The 18,040-nt window shown below is 37.7% G+C and overlaps 2 protein-coding genes across 3 annotated transcripts; one reads left to right on the top strand and one right to left on the bottom strand.

Annotated features, from left to right (window-relative positions):
- Positions 1-394: 394 nt before the first annotated feature.
- LOC110684026 (homeobox-DDT domain protein RLT2-like) lies at positions 395-14,057 on the top strand. Of its 2 annotated transcripts, none has more exons than XM_021860429.1 (18): positions 395-1,288; positions 1,416-1,955; positions 2,771-2,844; positions 3,955-4,377; positions 4,590-4,679; positions 4,800-4,964; positions 5,035-5,257; positions 6,116-6,216; positions 7,013-7,099; positions 7,200-7,352; positions 7,490-7,645; positions 9,391-9,600; positions 9,722-10,444; positions 10,589-11,149; positions 11,312-11,932; positions 12,025-12,129; positions 12,292-12,549; positions 12,808-14,057. In XM_021860429.1, the coding sequence occupies exons 1-18, from the start codon at positions 1,126-1,128 to the stop codon at positions 13,720-13,722; spliced, it is 5,568 nt and encodes a 1,855-aa protein (XP_021716121.1). In that variant the 5' UTR covers positions 395-1,125; the 3' UTR covers positions 13,723-14,057. The 2 variants fall into 2 exon arrangements, with proteins under 2 accessions (XP_021716121.1, XP_021716113.1); XM_021860421.1 differs by having other exon boundaries at positions 3,952-4,377.
- Positions 14,058-14,386: 329 nt separating this feature from the next.
- Positions 14,387-17,773, bottom strand: LOC110684044 (dnaJ homolog subfamily B member 1-like). The gene is made up of 3 exons (XM_021860438.1): positions 16,938-17,773; positions 16,185-16,636; positions 14,387-15,216 (listed from the first exon to the last, which is right to left on the bottom strand). The coding sequence occupies exons 1-3, from the start codon at positions 17,100-17,102 to the stop codon at positions 14,781-14,783; spliced, it is 1,053 nt and encodes a 350-aa protein (XP_021716130.1). The 5' UTR covers positions 17,103-17,773; the 3' UTR covers positions 14,387-14,780.
- Positions 17,774-18,040: the final 267 nt, after the last annotated feature.

Genomic DNA, 18,040 nt, shown 5'->3' with positions numbered 1-18,040 from the left:
ATAACTTGTTTTTATTTTAAAATTCAATAAACAACCGGGTTGCATGGGGCACAAAACGAGTAATAATAATAAAAAAAGATTAAAGAGGATTGAAAAAAAAACTTCCTTAAAAGAAAAAAAAAAAAAAAAATCCTCAAAACAGAATATGGGTGGAAGCGTAGAACTGTATGAAAAAAATAAACTACTACTCGTACTCCAGGAAAAAAAAATAAATTAAAACGCTTGGAATAACAAAACGAAAAAAAAAGGAAAATAAGCATAGAATTCCTGGAATCGTGAATCTAAGTCAAAAAAAATTCCACGAATATCAACTTTAACCACTCACTCCTGTTCTTTTTTAATCCTACTAATTTATTTTGTTTTTTTCTTCGATAATTGAAAAGAAGAACAAAAAAATATAAATATAAAAATTGTAAAAACCCAAAAAAAAAGGGAAAATCTTAGGAAGAGAGAGATGGAAGGTAGTAGTGGAGAGAGAAAGACTGTTCGTTCGTTTGTTCGTAGCAGCTCCTTTAATCAATTCCCACAAAAACAACAATCACAATCCCTTTTTATAATTTTATTATTACACCAACTGTTTTATTTCTCTTTATTATTTTTACGATAGTATTATTATTAATTATTTTCTAAGAGAAACAAATAACTGTGTTGAACAATACTACAAATTTTGTTGCTTTAATTCTTCTAATACTTCTACTTGGTTGCTATCATTATTATATTTTATTATCGTAATTCCCCAAAATCTTACCCAATTCAACAAGCAAAGCAATCTTCTCTTGTTCGTGAATCACAACCAATTAATCAGTTTCTAGAGAGAGACTACTTTTTGGTATTAGAGAGAGAAAGTGTGGTCTCACTGATTTCTGATTTTTTTTGGAAAATTATTAATGCAATTTATACCTCTCTTTTTTTCTTTCTATCTTTCTACCTCTTTTTTTATTCGTTGTCAAAATACCTAACTTCTGATTTTCATTCAAGTTTTGTTTTTTGCGTTGATTTGCAAATACCCAATTCGATTTGGGGTATTTGCTCATCTGGGTCGTTGTTGATTTTGTTATTTGGTAATTTTAGATCGGTTTTCGTCGATTTCTAGGGTTTTTGTGTTGAATTTGGGGGAATTTTGTAATGGAAGGTGGGAGTTGTTCTGATGGAGAAAAGAAACCGCCTGAAAGTGGTGGTGGTGGTGGTGGCGGCGGAGGCGGCGGAGGTAGTGGTGGAGGTGAGCCTAAAACTAAGAGAAAGATGAAGACGGCTTCTCAACTCGAAGTTCTTGAGAAAACCTATCAAGGTTTGTTCTTTGTTGCCTGCAATTTTGATTTTATTTACATCTTGTATAATAATTTTGAAGTGTTTCAGATATATATTGTTTGATTGATTTTTTATTTTTAAATTTTTTTGTTGATTTGTTGCTGTAGTTGCGACATACCCATCAGAAGCATTGAGGGCAGAGCTTTCTGTTCAATTAGGGTTAACTGATCGGCAATTACAGATGTGGTTCTGTCATAGGAGGTTAAAGGACAGGAAACCGCAATCAGCAGGTGGCAGTGGTTCAGGAAAGAGGGCAAAGAAGGGGGAGGCGGCGGCATCGGCTGCTGCTGCTGTTACTGCCACGGTTGGCCCTCCTACAGTTGTTACTCAGGCAATCCTACCGGCTGTGGGTCCCAAAGAGGAGATGTTGGGTGCTGAGTTGGGTAATGAACATGGGTCAGGGTCTGGATCGGGGTCTAGTCCTTATGGCCATATGGACCCACGCCGAGCATATGTGAGCCGCCCTGGGGTTGCTTTGCCTAGACTTAGTGGGCATAAGAGGTACTATGAGCAGCCTCAATCGGTAGCCGAGCTTCGGGCTATTGCATTTGTTGAAGCGCAGCTTGGGGAGCCACTTAGGGATGATGGACCTGCTCTTGGGATGGAGTTTGATCCATTGCCTCCTGGCGCTTTTGGTGCTCCAATTGGTATGCCTCACTTTTTTGTTGTTCTGGCTTAATTTTATTTTTTTATCAGAGATAATTTGGTTTATGGCTTGAAGCAAAAATTAATGAGATCCATCATTTTATTTTTGCTTGTATTATCTGTAGAACTATGTCATTCCTGGCTGATTTAATGTAGTTAACTAAATTTGATGTGAACGCTGACCAGCTGATGGTGTCAATTGATTTGTGTGAACTATTTGATCTGTAGTCATTGTATGGTTTGAAGTGTTGTTTTTTGGATTCTGAAACAATGTGACTTTTTGTTGGCTGGCTGGAGGCAAATACTTATTTCACATGGGGTAAGCTAATATTTTTGAGTAAGCTAGTGCTATTCGATAGGTCACTCTAATGATGTGTTTGGAACATGCTAGCATTAGTAATTGGTTTTAGCCTTGCAATCAAAAGAGGAAAGAGCTTTTTCTTACCAAAAAAAAAGAGGAAACTGTTTTAAAACTCTGTCAGAGTTGATATTGTTGAAAAATAGTGAGAAAGTACCATCTATTTTTACAAATGCATTCTTAGTTTATGTTTGAAATCTTTTCTGTTTTAAGCGATTGATTAATCTGTTTAAATTTGAATGCAGCCTAGTATGTGACTGATTCCCCGCCCCCCCCCCCCCCCCCCCCCCCCTTTTTTTTTTTTTGGAGTTAATAGTCCCTTAATTTTTGAAGGTGTGATATCAGATCTTTTATAGAAATTTGGGTAAATGAAGAATTTTCTGTGGTTGTGCTGACTGCTTACTGAAAATGTCATGTTTGTATGGTAAAATTTATTAAGCATTAATCTCATGTATGTAGCAACTTCAATCACACCACAAAAGCCAACTGGACGAACATATGAGTATGAGCGCTCTGATGCTAAACCAGTCAAGGTGAGTTTTTGTTTTGTTTTGTTTTTTTTTTTTTTTCTTTTTTTGTTTTTTTTTTTGGAAAATGAAATCTTTGTTACTTTATTTCAGGATTATAATACATTTTTTTCATTGAATAATTTCCCAATCTGTTTTGGTTACGGTCTTATTCCTTGCATCATATATTTGGACAGAAGAGTTGCATCATTATTACAAGTCTCATGTGGCTTACTCCTTTGTCTCTTTTTATTTGCCACATTTTCCTTTATGAGATGTCCCTTTGAGATTGCTGAAAAGCACTCTATAGTTGGTACCACCTCCGCTTTTTTTAGTTGACACGATTTGACTTTAGCACTATTCACACACTTCCCTTTGACCGTGTTTTGTGATTTATACGTGATGAAAAATAGTCATGTGAGATCTTGTTAAATTAGTCACTTTATAAATTTTTAAAATTTCATCCTTTTTTTTAAAAAAATAATTTTTGCTTATCAATACTTAAAGATATTATTGAATGAATTTGTGCATTGACAACTTGACTAAAGAAATGTGTCAACTAAAAAGGAACGGAGGAAGTATTTGTTTTGCCTTTCATTTGTTGTGAACTTTGGAGCGGTAACTGGGAAGGAAATTAATCAAGTTCTGTTCTTTGTGTAATTTAGGAAGATAAAGAATTAGGTACAGATGTATTTGTGTAAAAATGGATCTTGGGGTTCAGTGATCTTAGAATCCGCTGACCTGACTGGATTTTAGAACTGTAACAAGGTGTCATAGAACAGTGTGGGTGGTTTCTGATTGATTCCTTTATTTAATATTCCTTTTGTAACATGTTTTGCACAGACAAAATTGATCAGAAGCTATGAAAATTATTGGTTTTATGTGATAGCTGAAGAGAAAGAGACTTTAAAATTTAGTTTAGCTGGTACGTAATGTTTCAGATGAACTCACAACTCAGAAGTAAATTCATGAAAATTGAAGGTCTGTGTGAGGAAAACCGGGGTGTCTTATTAAACTTGGTTCACAAATTGCTGTTATGAGGGGCTTTCTTTTAGTCTTAATAATTATTGACTAATTCTTTGCACTCTTTGTACTTTGCTGTTGATATAGAGTTTTTAATGCATGTTTTTCTAGCAGGGCTCTAGTAGAGCTCCACATGAGTACCAGTTTCTTCCTGAGCAACCAACTGTAAGAAGTGAATCGTATGAAAGAGTGGCTCAATCTCACTACTATGGCTCACCTTCTGATGGGCCGGGAACCAAGACTCCTCCATTATCTAGTGGACGCTCATACATTCATGGTTATGAAGAAGTGCCTGTGGTATATGGTGTTCCAAATCAGATGCCAAATTTAAATTTGATGTCTCAAGGAAAGGGGGGTAGCCTCTTGCCGTCCACTTCAGGGGACTATGAAACCATTGCCCGGAAGTCTCCCTATATAAATATGGGTATGGAGTCACCTTTTACTGCACACCCAAACTCATTGGACAATGCACTTATCCCATCCGAGAGGCGCGTGACCCAAGAAGAGGATGCTGGGAGGTTGGAAAGGAAGCGGAAGGTATATTCTTCTGACCAGAATTTCCTTATAGTTTCCCTTTTTCAAAAACTTAGTTTGAGGTGCTATTGCAGATTATTTATAGTCTGCCAACTATTGGGTCAAGCCATTTTTTTGTGTTTTACTTATTTATTTATTTTTCCGCATAAGCCTTGATTCGGATTGCTCCTTGTTTTGGCAATTAATTGTGTAAATTGGTACATTTTGGGCTTTAGAATGAAGAAGCAAGAATAGCCAAAGAAATTGAAGCCCATGAGAAAAAAATGCGGAAAGAACTAGAGAGGCAAGATATTTTGAGGAGGAAGGTAATCAATTCTTGAGTGTGTATGTGTGTGTGTTTTTTTTTTTTTTTTTTTTTTTTTTTCGGTTTTGCTTTATTCTGTTGCATTTTATTTGTGACTAACCTAAATCATTTATGTTTGAAGAGAGAAGAACAAATGAAGAAAGATATGGAGAAGCAAGATCGCGAGCGAAGGAAGGAAGAGGAAAGGCTATTGCGTGAAAAGCAGCGGGAAGAGGAACGATACCAGCGGGAGCAAAAGCGTGAAATGGAGCGACGAGAAAAGTTTTTGTTGAAAGAGTCGATTAGAGTAAGTTAAGATAGGAATCTATCACATACCCTCTTATTTGAGGATGTCTAACTATCTTACTCTAATACAGGCTGAGAAAATGAAGCAAAAGGAAGAACTGCGTAGGGAAAGAGAAGCAGCTAGACAGAAAGCTGCTAATGATAGAGCTGTTGCAAGAAGACTTGCCAAAGAATCGACGGAGCTTATTGAAGATGAGAGATTGGAGCTGATGGAGATAGCCGCTTCAAGAAAGTGCTTAACATCCATATTGTCACTTGACAGTGAAACTTTGCAAAATCTTGATTCGTTTAGAGGTAGCTACTATGATTTTACTGAATGACATGTTCTTTGATGCCTTTTGAAGTTATAAAACACAGACCCGTGTAAAGGCTTTGGGCTCTGTACTAGTTTGGAATAATTAGCAATGAAACCCATCTGTACAACAGCCCAGACTCGACTACTCAATCCTCTATTGATAGATTTTACATTGGATGGTAGTGTTTATAGGGTCAACAATCTGTATTACATAGTGTGAATAGTGAATTTTGCTCGCAGGATCAATTGGCAGTTGGTGTGGTGGTACCTTGGCTGCTCTTGGTGTCCATCTTGAATTATATGTCTTTTATTTTCTCAGTCCTGTGTTCAACTTCTCCATCTCCGTCTTAGAAATTCCCAACAAAATACTTGTTACATTTTAAAATGAAGTTTTTTTTTTCTTTTCATCATATCAACACTCTTCTCTTTCAATTCTAATGGTTTGCTATACTACTTTTTCTCCCTATATTCTCTATCACAATTACATTTCAGTATTTCACTTAAATATTATTACTATTATTGTTTTTTTGGTTCTATTTAGTACTTAATAGGAGTGATCGGGTAGTATGTTGTATCTGTTAGGCCTTTTTTGAGCGACATGTTGAGCTATGATTTCAGAGTTTGAGATGGGACCTTTTTTTTTTCCTCTATTTTTCCGTGTAACTTTTACCATCAAGTGTTTATAAGCATTTTTAAAATAGGAAGTGTCACATCAGAATGAGAGCCTTTTTCGAAATAATAATAGATCCTAAAAATAAAGTCAGTGTTGTGGATCTAATTGATCTACGATATATAGTTGATCACTCTTTTTACAACTTAAGCTTATCCGTCATAACTAATTGGTATTTGTGCTTTAGATATGCTGCGGGTGTTCCCACCAAAGTCCGTGCAGCTGAAGAAGCCGTTTGCAATGCGGCCATGGATGGGTTCCGAAGAAAATGTGGGAAATCTTTTGATGGTGAGACTGAGCAATCCTTATGTAGTTTTCATTTTCTAACTAAGAGGATTTAATAAGCATTAGTATTCCTTAAGTGTGCTTGTATTTCTGTACTTTTATTCACCTATGTATAGGCTTCATCTCTGATTATCTTACATTCTTGACTAAGTATTGAATTGATACGCTGCCATGACCATACAAAATAATGCTATATCGTATCTTATGCATCAAAGAATGGACAGTTGAATTAAAATGAATGCATGAAGCCTCACTTACATAGAGGCTGTTGTGTTCAAATTTTGATGATAAGAATTGTAGAATTGCAGATGGCTTGTATAAAATATGATGATAAGAATGGCTATTTTTGATGAACTGTGCAATCATCTTTAGCTAGGAATTCAATGAATCAGATAGATAGGTACGGAATTGAGGATATAACCAACTCACCTGTTGAATTATGGTCCAATTTTAGTGAATGCCAGTATATTATTTGAGATTTTCTTTGGCTTATCACTGGTTCAACTTTATTCTGATACACCTACATGTTAATGGCTGAAGCTAATTGCTTCCAAGATGTGCATGTTTGTGCATGTATGTGTGCTATGTTTGGGGTGCCGGGGAAGGGTGTTTGACCTATTTTGGTGCTCCAGGAACTGAAGTGCTACACTTGACATTTTTTTTGTTCACATTGTTGCTTCTCTTATACAGTATATTTTATTTGATGATGCCGTTCTCTCCCTTCCGAGATACTTTATGATGGGTGCTCATGTCTCTTTTTGTTGTATATTTATTGTTGAAATACTATTCTTGATTTCAGGTCTGGAGATTTCTAATTACATTTGCTGATGTTCTTGGATTGTGGCCATTTACTCTAGACGAGTTCGTGCAAGCTTTTCATGACTATGTAAGTTCATGAACTTTCCATATTCTACATATTTACTGAATCAGCATCATTATGCTCAAGATAGCAATCTTACCATTCTTTATGTTTGCCGTTCATGCAGGATCCTCGCCTACTTGGAGAAATACATGTATCTCTTCTGAGAACTATCATCAAGGATGTTGAGGATGTTGCTAGAACACCGACTACAGGGCTTGGTGTAAACCAAAACAATGTGGGTAATCCTGTTGGCGGACATCCTCAGATTGTTGAAGGGGTAAGCTCTATTTTTTGCTGCTCAATTGTCCCCTACCCTTTCTCCATATACACATGCGCCTGCATGCACACAAAAAAAAAAAAAAAAAAAAAAAAAAAAAAAGAAAAAACATTGAAGCTTATAATGTGTTTTACCAGGCATATGCATGGGGTTTTGATATACGCAGCTGGCAGTGCAACTTAAGTCCATTGACATGGCCAGAAGTTCTCCGGCAATTTTCTCTTTCTGCAGGTTTTGGGCCAAAACTTAAAAAAAGAAATGTTGAGCAGGCATATTCACGCGAGGAAAATGAGGTATGATCTCATTGCAGTAGTTGATCTGATCTTGTAATAACCTAGGTTTGTCAATTGTCATACCCTCCCTATTCAACAAAACATTGCAAAGTAGCTTTTACCTTCCACTGAGCTTGGTAGTGGTTTTGTCAAAGTTAATATAGTAGTTTGAATTATAGCTCTTTAATCATCCATGAAACAATTCATTAGTTCATCTGCTGTTGGTGCAAGACCTTATGTGTATCTCGTTCGGTCCAAGTTTCGAATCCTTGTTGCTCATCTAGTTAGTAAATGCAGTTTATGTTTTCAGATTCTAGTTTGTTTATTATGTTTTTTGTAAGTACTTCTGTTTAATAGATGCATTTGCCAACATAAAAAAACTTTCACCAATATTATCTTTAATTAGCAATTAGCAATAAATATAAATTATACATCATCAAGACTATTCTATTGAGTACCTATTATGACGAAGGGTTTTCAAAAATGGAAATTGCCTTAAATAATCCCACCTTTGAGCCATCTGCCCAAAATAATCCTACCTTTGGATTATTTTTAAATAGTCCGACCTTTACAGTCAATCCGCTCCTAATGGTGCCAACCGGTCATGTAACTTGTTATAACAGGTTACCTGACCTGCCGATTCCGACGACGCCGCGCCACGCCCAGCCTAACGCTCCTCCCCCGGAACCACCAACCAGCCTCGTTAAATCCAAACCCTCGATTCACCGGCAGTTCCCACCCTAACCAGCTACAACAACCACCAACCCCTGCCAGCGAGCCCCAACCCCGACTCCAATTAGCGCACAAACCCTTACCCCTGCTAATGATATCCTACGCCCAGCGCCAACCCCTTGCCCCACGAAATCCTAGCCTATCCCCTTACCGGCGACCGTATTATAGTCGGTGACCCAGTCCTCCCACCTAGCCTTAACCTTGATTTCGGTAACGGTTGATTGGTTGTGGTGGTTTAGTGGCGATGGAAGGGGGTAGGGTAGGTCGGTGAACCGCGCGGGGAAGCTAGTGGATCTGGGCCTCGTCTAGGCCGACGGTAGGGACAGCCGACAGGGAGGTGGCTGGGTCGTGGTGGGGCTAGGGTTTGGTTTAAATTTTAGGCTTTTTTTTTTTTTTTTTTTACCAATCACGTGATGACACATTATTTTTTGACCAATCACGTGATGACACGTGTAAATTAAACTTAATTAAAAAAAATTACCTACTCAACCAGTTACTTACTGGTAACTTGGGACCATTAGGAGCGGATTGACTATAAAGGTCGGATTATTTAAAAACAATCCAAAGGTGGGATTAGTTTGGGCGGATGACTCAGAGGTGGGATTATTCCAGGCAATTTTTCCTTCAAAAATACCCAACTTGTTAGTCGTTTTTGTTTTTTTTTTTTTTTTTTCAGGTTGGGTCATGGGCCGCCTACGAGAAAAGTCCATTGCCAACCAGTTCATCATGACATTTTTTAAATTTCAGTTTAAGATAAATCAGTGTGATGAGTCATTTGTTTTGATTTTTAATCAGTTATGGTTTTAAAGTCCATTGCCAACCAGTTCATCATGACAATTTTTTTGAACATTTGTATATGTTATCCAGTCTGGTAGGTTTTGTAATTTTAGGCAATTCACATACGGCAATTAATGCCTAGTTTTAGTTTTTTCATGAACTTTTATTTCTTCAAGATGAAATTTTTCTCTCTGGTTATTGTTTTTGCATGTATTGTGTTGCAAGCCTCATATCTGTGTTTAAACTAATAATTTCAGGGCAATGATGGTATTGACATAATATCTAATTTACGTACCGGAGCAGCAGTTGAAAGTGCTGTGGCTATTATGCGGGAGAGGGGTTACTCTAACCCACGCAAGTCAAGGCATCGACTCACTCCTGGCACAGTCAAATTTGCTGCTTTTCATGTTTTGTCTATTGAGGGGGCAAATGGACTTAATATATTGGAAGTTGCTGATAGGATACAGGTGAGGGCATTGATACCTGCAGGTTTATAACTTCTTTTCATTGTCATACTTCATACTAATATTTACAAAGCTTTTCTTTTCTTTCCTTTTTTTTTTTTTTTAATTTTTTTTTTGGGGTTAGAAATCTGGACTTCGTGACTTGACCACAAGCAAGACCCCTGAAGCATCAATTGCAGCAGCATTATCTAGAGATACGAAACTTTTTGAAAGAACTGCACCTTCAACGTACTGTGTGCGCTCTCCCTACAGGAAGGATCCTGTTGATGGAGAAGCCATTTTATCTTCTGCCAGGGAAAAAATTCAGATATTTAAAAGTGGTTTTGTAGATGGAGTAGAGGCAGATGTTGATGGGATGGAGGTTGATGATGTTGAGAAGGATGAAGACTCTGAAAGCGATATTGCTGAAGATCCTGAGATTGATGATTTGGGTACTGAGCTGACTCCAAACCTAGATGTAAATCCTCCTTATGACGGGAATAGTTGTGTACCAAAAGTTGATCCAGACAATGTTAGTAGGGATTTGCATTCCCATGTTGATAACACATCTAATGGACTTGCAGACACCAGTGGTGCTTTGTCTTCAGCTCATTTGGAAAGCTTTAAGGAGATGAGTGATAATGGATGTTTTGTTGAGGATTCTGTGGATGTTGGCGGAATTTGCCAAGAGGGCAATAATACTGATCATGAAGACACTGATATTGATGAAAGCTTTCGTGGTGAACCTTGGGTTCAAGGACTTATGGAGGGAGAATACTCTAATCTTAGTGTTGAAGAGCGCCTCAATGCTCTTGTTGCCCTTATTGGTGTGGCTACTGAGGGAAACACAATCCGAGTTGTTCTAGAGGTTGAATTTTTAAGTCTTTTTTTACTCCTTTCCCGGGTGTCCCCCCTCCCTTTCTTTCTTGCACCGTCACTGAAGTTCTTTTATGTTCTATTTCTGCCAATATTTGATTTTGTTGCTATATTCTGGCATGTAATATGTTTTTAGGAGCGTTTAGAAGCAGCAACGGCACTGAAAAAGCAAATGTGGGCTGAAGCTCAGCTGGATAAGCGCCGCTTGAAAGAGGAGTATCTGATGAAGACTCCTTATGCAGCATATGTCACAAACAAGACAGAATCAAACACAATGGCATCTGCACCTGATAGTAGGCAGAGTCCGATGCTTGCTTTTGATGAAAATAGTACTGAGCCTATGGTTAATCCTGAAATGCAGCAAAAGCCAATTTTTGATTCCCATAATGATAATAATTTACAAGCAGACCTCCCCTCTGAGAAGAATTTGACAACACCAAACCTTGCTGCGGGTTCAGATAATCTTGCTTTGCAGCAGTCTGTGTATGCTGCTGAGAGGTGCCGTGCTCAGTTGAAGTCTTATATTGGCTACAAAGCTGAGGAAATGTATGTTTATAGGTCATTACCTCTTGGTCAGGATCGTCGACGAAATCGCTACTGGCAGTTTATTGCGTCTGCTTCTTGTAATGATCCTGGTGCTGGCAGGATATTTGTTGAATTGCATAATGGTGGTTGGAGGCTTATTGATTCTGAAGAGGTTATGTCTCTTATCTTTTTCCCTCCCTTGTTGGTTTCTTTGAAGTGCTCAAGAGCTAAAATGTTTTAATTTAAGGATTATTTGTCCCTGGCCAGCACTTTAATACCTATATATATATATATATATATATATTTATTTATTTTTGTTTTTTACTCAATGCAGGGTTTTGATGCTCTCTTAGCTTCATTGGATGTACGTGGGGTTAGAGAATGTCATTTGCATGCATTATTGCGAAAAGTTGAGTCTCTGTTTAAGGAGTCCATTAGAAAGCAGCCTAACATGGATAGACAGAACACTGTTTCCATTAAAGCCGAAGCTTCTGAAGTACATTTTAACCCTGAAAGCAGTGGTGGTACTGATAGCCCTAACAGTACTGTTTGTGCATCAAATTCTGAGGTGCCTGAACCCTCATCGTCATTCAAGATTGAGAGTGGTAGAAACAATCTTGAAGTAAAGAATACCTTTAAAAGGTACAAAAATTTTGAAGAGTGGATGTTTAGAGAATGTTTCTCTTCCTCGGTTTTATGTGCCACTAAGTATGGGAAGAAGAGGTGTATGGAGTTGGTGTGCAGATGTGATTCTTGCCATGATGTATACTTTTTCGAAGAGAATCACTGCCCTTCATGCCATAAAACATATAGTGTATTTGACCAGAGCTTTAATTTCTCTAATCACGTAGCCCAATGCCAGGAGATTAAAGTTAATCTTGAGTGGAACCTCCAGCGTCTAGAATATCCTCCTCCAAGAATTAGATTGATCAAGGCCCTCTTAGCTCTAGTGGAGGTGATTTATCATATCTTCTTACTTTTATGACATTCTGCTCTGTCCCAATTCTTATATATCTATATGATTAATATTGCTATTCTTTTTAACAGGTTTGCATCCCTCCTGAAGCCCTTCAACCTGTTTGGTCAGATGCCTATCGAAAATCCTGGGGTATGAAGCTACATATTTCAGCATCCGCAGAAGACCTTCTACAGGTTATATTGCTTTCTCATTCTCTAAATCTGCAGTGTTATCATGTTATGTTAACCTACATGGGAGTCTATTCTTTCAGATTGTCTTCTTGTCTTGCCTGTTTTGTTCTGCAATTTTGTTACAACCTGATGTGTGTGTATGGTTCAACTTTTCTTTGTCATCAGGTCCTTACAGTACTTGAAGGAGTGATAAAGAGGGATTTCTTGCTGTCAAATTTTCAGACAACAAGTGAATTGTTGGCTTCCGATAATGCTAATGCTACTGGGTATGTTAACGATTCCACAAATTTTGGCACTGTGACTATGCTTCCATGGGTACCCCAAACAACAGCAGCAGTGGCTTTACGGCTCATGGAACTTGATTCAGCAATTTCATATCTGCCTGATCAGAAACCAAAGGATACAGAGCCTAGGCACTTCCTGGTATGTCTTTGGCTTAATTTGTAGGTCTCATAAATAATGATTTAATAGAGATTTAGCTGTGGAATCCTGTTTCTGCCAATTTAGAATTTCTAAAATAAGCTGAAGAACAAGTTCTTGCTGGACCATTGTTTTATTATTTTGCCATGGATTTTTGCTCTTGAATTATAGTTTTCACTAAATTATAATTACTTATTGTGAGAACAGTTGGGAACACTTGTGTATGTACTCACTCTTGTTTTTCTTTTCTTTTTGCATTAGAATCTTCCTTCCAAGTACGCTGTTGTGAGAACTGTCCAAGATGATGAGCTTGCTGGTCCACCAGGTGACCATCAACAGGAAGATGCATGGTTTGATCACGGTGATCTTGGATTTGCTTCTATACGCGGTAGTCGTGGCCGTGGCCGTGGTGGTAGATCCCGTGGTGGTAGATCCCAAAGAAGGGTTGCTAACTCCCGAGGTGGTGGACCTAGCAGAGGGTTAGCCTCTAATGAGAGACTTGGCGAGGTACTTGGTGGATGGAAAGGCCGCAGTAGTCGTGGTAAAGGAGGATGTAAGCGTGGTCGTCGCTCTGTCCGAAAGAAGCAGAAACCTGTTAAAAAGGTGGCATCTTCTGTTGGTGGAAGGAGTCTGCCTGAGCCAATTATCTTCGATAAATCTCCTCCTGGTTTCTCTGGAAGGGGTGAATGGAATCATGTTAAGAGTAGACCGATGCAAGTGGATGAGATTGATGTCAATGATGATAGCAACTCAGAGCGATCAGACTATGATGATGATTATAATGGCCAAGCTTCAGGGGATGAGTATGATGACATGGCCATTGATGATTATACTGCTGTCTATAATGGCAGACCTCATTTAAGTGATTATAATGTTGATGATATCGATGAAGAGTATGATGATCAAGATGAAGTGGGAGATGATCGTGATGAAATCGGAGATGATGATCACCGTGATGAAGTTGCAGATGATGTGGATGAAGATGATGTGGATGAAGACGATGTGGATGTTGATGATGGTGAATATGAACAAGGCGAATTAGAGGATGTTGGAGGATATTTGAATGCAGATTCTGAAGACGAGATAGAGGGGAATGGAGATGAAGTTGGAATGCGTGATGATAGGGATCAAGATGACACATCTGAATCTGCATCAACTGATTATAGTAGTGATTAGGGTATTTACTTAATATTATTAGCTTCAAGGAAGAGAGTATTTTTTTTGGCGAATGTATTTTGTAAGGTTTAGAGATCTACTTCTTTCTCTTTTTGTAAATGTGGGGCAGTTTAGAAACAATTAGTCCCATCTGATCGTAATGTTGATCAGATGTGGCTGCAAACTGAAGTGAATGCGGGTTATGGTCCGTGTAATAATTACAAGTACATTTTGCATTATATCAGAAGTTTTAGTGAATCAGAAATTTGTCTACCTTGTATTGTTATATGGACTATATGCGAGCAAGATGGCTTAATTGATGAAAGCGTGCTCGGACAGTATATCTTTTATTTCAAGTATATAGGCTATAAGCTCACAAACGAGCTTCAGGGTGCATTTTATCACCCAAAACTTAAATGGACTTGTTTATATTGTTATAACTTATTTCAGTTGAAAGTTGAATAGGATTATAAACGACTAGATTTGAGTTTTTGTATATTTGAGCTAAGTTTAATTGAAATTATGATTCAAAAATGCCATTCAGTATCTATTCATCCAAACATTACCATGAGCTTTTAAAGAACTCCGACGTACAGTTTAGGCCCTGCTTGGATTGAGGGGAATGGAGTGTAAAATTTAAACAAAATCTAAAATAAAGAATGAAGGTTTTAGAAGAGAAAAACTGTAAAACATCACAATTTGTAAATTGAAATTTTAAATTCTATAAATGACAATTGTGGGCACATTCTATCATATAAGCAGTAACTAGGGGAGGCAAAATTAAGTACACTAAAACCTGACCATAGCTAAATTACAGTTCAATGTTGCACAAGTGTCACATTATAATTATCAAGTTGCAGCTCATTATAACTCAGTGAAAGCAAGAATATTAACAAATACAATACCCCCAAAAAAAAAAAAAAAAAAAAAAAAAGAGTCCAACCATCTACAACAAAATCACTTGATTTGTAAACCAATGCCCTCCCACATCATTCAACTCAACCTCCTGCAATCCTTGGGTGTATCCGTGACATTCGACTGATGCACTATAGCTTGATGTTCATTCATCCATGGGTGGCCTAACTAAATAATTTCTTGATTCCAGCTTTCTGTTCAAAGGTCAACCGAGTAGGGAATTTGATATCAAATTTGATCCTTAGATTGCCTCTTCTACTCGGTTCTTTTGGTAAAGGCATTCCTTCCATAGGGACAACTTCCTCATAACTCGGATGAATCACATTGTTGATGGGGATGTTAAGATTTCTGCCATCAAGAGTAGTTAGATGAACGGTGTAACCTGTTAAAGCTTCAGCCAATGATATCTTCTGAGTTACGATTAAGTCATTGCCATCCCGAATGAACACCTTGTGTGGCTTCTCATCAATTACGAAGACCAAATCTGCTGGGGTTATTCCTGGATGCTCATTGCCTTTCTCAGGGAAAGTAATCTTTGTGCCCTTTTTCCACCCAGGCTTTATTTCAATTGTAAGAATCTCCTCTACAGGTATAGTTTTCCTGCAATATTAAAAATCAGTAAGGTAACAGATCAAAAAGAAAAAAACAAATGAGATTTGCAAATCAATACTCATCAGATTCATATACAAAATGGCAAATATAACAAGAGAATGGTGGCAACCGAGGATTGAACATTAACAAACCAACTTATGTTTGTGCCTTGCTTAATTCTAAAACAACCATTATTATATTTTAAAAGCACTAAAATCAATGTCCTTCTTTTGATGACTGGTTATTGATGTTCAAAACATAAGTCTGGACCCCTGCCGGCAGAAACTGCATTTTCAGAGTAGTTTATTCAAACAGAGTTGTTATCAATATACCATCAGTAAGAATGTTAGTGCATTGAAGTTTTCCCTACCTACGACTCCTTCAGGGTAACTATCTAAGCCGTACCTTGACTTATACTACCTTCGTTTCTTTTTAGTTGACACGTATTAGTTTTTTTTTACTTGACACATTTCCTTTTGGGTAACTTTTGTACCTTGTATTTACAAGTTATCCCACTTGCTTTTTCATTCTCTCTCACTCCCTGTGTCCTCTCCTTAATATATGTGCCTAAATCAAACGCATCAGCTAAATAGAAACAGAGAAACTATACAATTACACATTATATTTAATGAAATGGACAAATGAGTAGAACCCTTCACCAATCAATCATAATTTTAGAGTTTATTTGCTATCTATACATAAAGGCTCACTAAATAAAATATACTACATTATGGCGATTAAGTTGAACCAATTAAAATCAACACAATTAGAATATCACCTAGTTCTTGAAAACAGAAATTGAACTTAAGATCAACAAATATGCAACATGTCTTCAAAAAAAAAAAAAAAAAACCCAAATATGCAACATATAGATTGGGAAATCAACCAAAAGCTATCCACAACTACATAGATTTCTGCAAAGCAATTGAGAAAGTTAATTTTCAACATAATCAAGCCAGAAATTGAAAACTACTTACCCACTCATATCAGCAATCTCCCTAGAAATCTTCATTTTCTTAGTTGTTCCTTTATAAAGTTCCTCTAAAGTGCAAGGCAATTTGTTCTCAATGGGTGGCGCCTTTCGCGAAGCGCTTTGGAAGTGCATTGGGCCACCACCACCACCACCATTCTCAGCAAAACTTCCAAATATGTCATCACCAAATATACTACTCGAAAACTTAGAGCCCCTCATGCCACCACCTCCGCCACCACCACCTGCACCACCAAATGGGCTAGAAAACCCGAAGAATTCAGCAAATATGTCATCTGGATTCCGTGAACTAAACCGGAACGAGGTAGGTCCATCTCCGGTAGAAAAGAACGTTGCACCACCCGGACCACCAGCCGCGTCTGGTGGTGGGGCTCCGCCTTTAAGACCTTCTTCTCCATACTGATCATACACTGCCTTCTTCTGGGGATCACTTAAAACCTGCAAATTTAATCTTGTAAGAAATTGTCTATTTTTTTCTACAATTTTTACAAATTAAAAAATTCCTTACAATCAAAATACTTAATAAACAGTAATTAATTCATCAATTCAACCATAGTCAATACGACAATATTAAACGAAAGAATCTGTTGTCCATGATTAATCACTATACACTCATAAAATTAATCATTTCAAATTAAAGGGTACAGAGACACCAATATTATTCACCAGATAACATAATTTTAAAAAAAAGCATAAAAAAAATATCAAAACCAATAAGAAAAGGCAGTCAGAAACTTACATCATAAGCTTCAGAAATCTGCTTGAATTTAGCTTCAGCTTCCTTTTTATTATTTGGGTTTTTATCAGGGTGCCACTTCATAGCTAATTTTCTGTAAGCTTTCTTCAAATCGTCATCTTTAGCATTCTTATCAACACCTAAAATCTTGTAATAATCAACACCCATTTTTTCTTCTTCTCTCTTTCTTTTCTTCACTTTTTAATTTTGTTGTCCTGCAACAATCAGTGCTTCCTTTGCTGGATTTTCTGGGTTGTCAGAAGAATTTTTGTGATAATTGAATCGAATCAGAGTGAATTACGGTGGTTTCTAACTTTATATATTGAGGAGAAATATGTGTTGAGCAATAATTTGAAGGGGAATTTGTTTGGATTGTTGAGGATTTGTAACGAGTTGTCTGGAAGGTTGGGTGTTGGTAGAATATTGTCGAAGTTTCCGGAATAAACCCCCGTGTTTATAAAGGTTTATGTGAGATTAAATTATAGGAAAATTGTTTGTAAAAAAAAATAAAAAAAAAAATTAAAAGATTGGCATGATTAATTTCAACTTTGCCTCATCCACCAATATTAATCCCAACTTCAATTTATTTTTTTGTTAATCCAAACTTTATACTATTTCCGCCAATAACACTCACTGGTGAATTATTGAGTAGGTAATTAAAAAAAAAAAACAAAAAAAACCAAAACTAGTAAACCACCAACCCAGCCAACCACATCAATCCGCTGCCACGAACGGCTACCCGCGGCAACCCACGGCCAGCCAAACAGCCTTCCCCTCTAGCGTCGGTCGTCGCCCAGTCCTCCATCACCTCCCCGGGTGCCGGCGATGCCCGACCACCCTCCCCTTTCCTCTTAAAACCTTTCGTAATCCATCTCCCTCTCGCTCCCCTCTAGAGGTGGCCAGTGGGCCGGGTTGGACCCAGCCCACCCTAACTCGCACGGCTGGTGGGTCACGTGGGTCCGACCCGGTTTCAATCCGGCACAGCCCGGCACAGCTCGGATTTAATCCGGGTTGTGTCGTGGGTCCAAAATTTTCGACACAACCCATTTCAACCCAGCTCAGTTTAACCCGTTTGATTCGACCCAAATCGCACAACCCGTTTTGAC

Source organism: Chenopodium quinoa, unplaced genomic scaffold, assembly GCF_001683475.1.
Source record: "Chenopodium quinoa cultivar QQ74 unplaced genomic scaffold, ASM168347v1, whole genome shotgun sequence".
NCBI classification, from domain to species: domain Eukaryota; kingdom Viridiplantae; phylum Streptophyta; class Magnoliopsida; order Caryophyllales; family Amaranthaceae; genus Chenopodium; species Chenopodium quinoa.
Note: the sequence above shows the minus strand (reverse complement) of the source record. Positions and strands in the feature narration are given on the sequence as shown.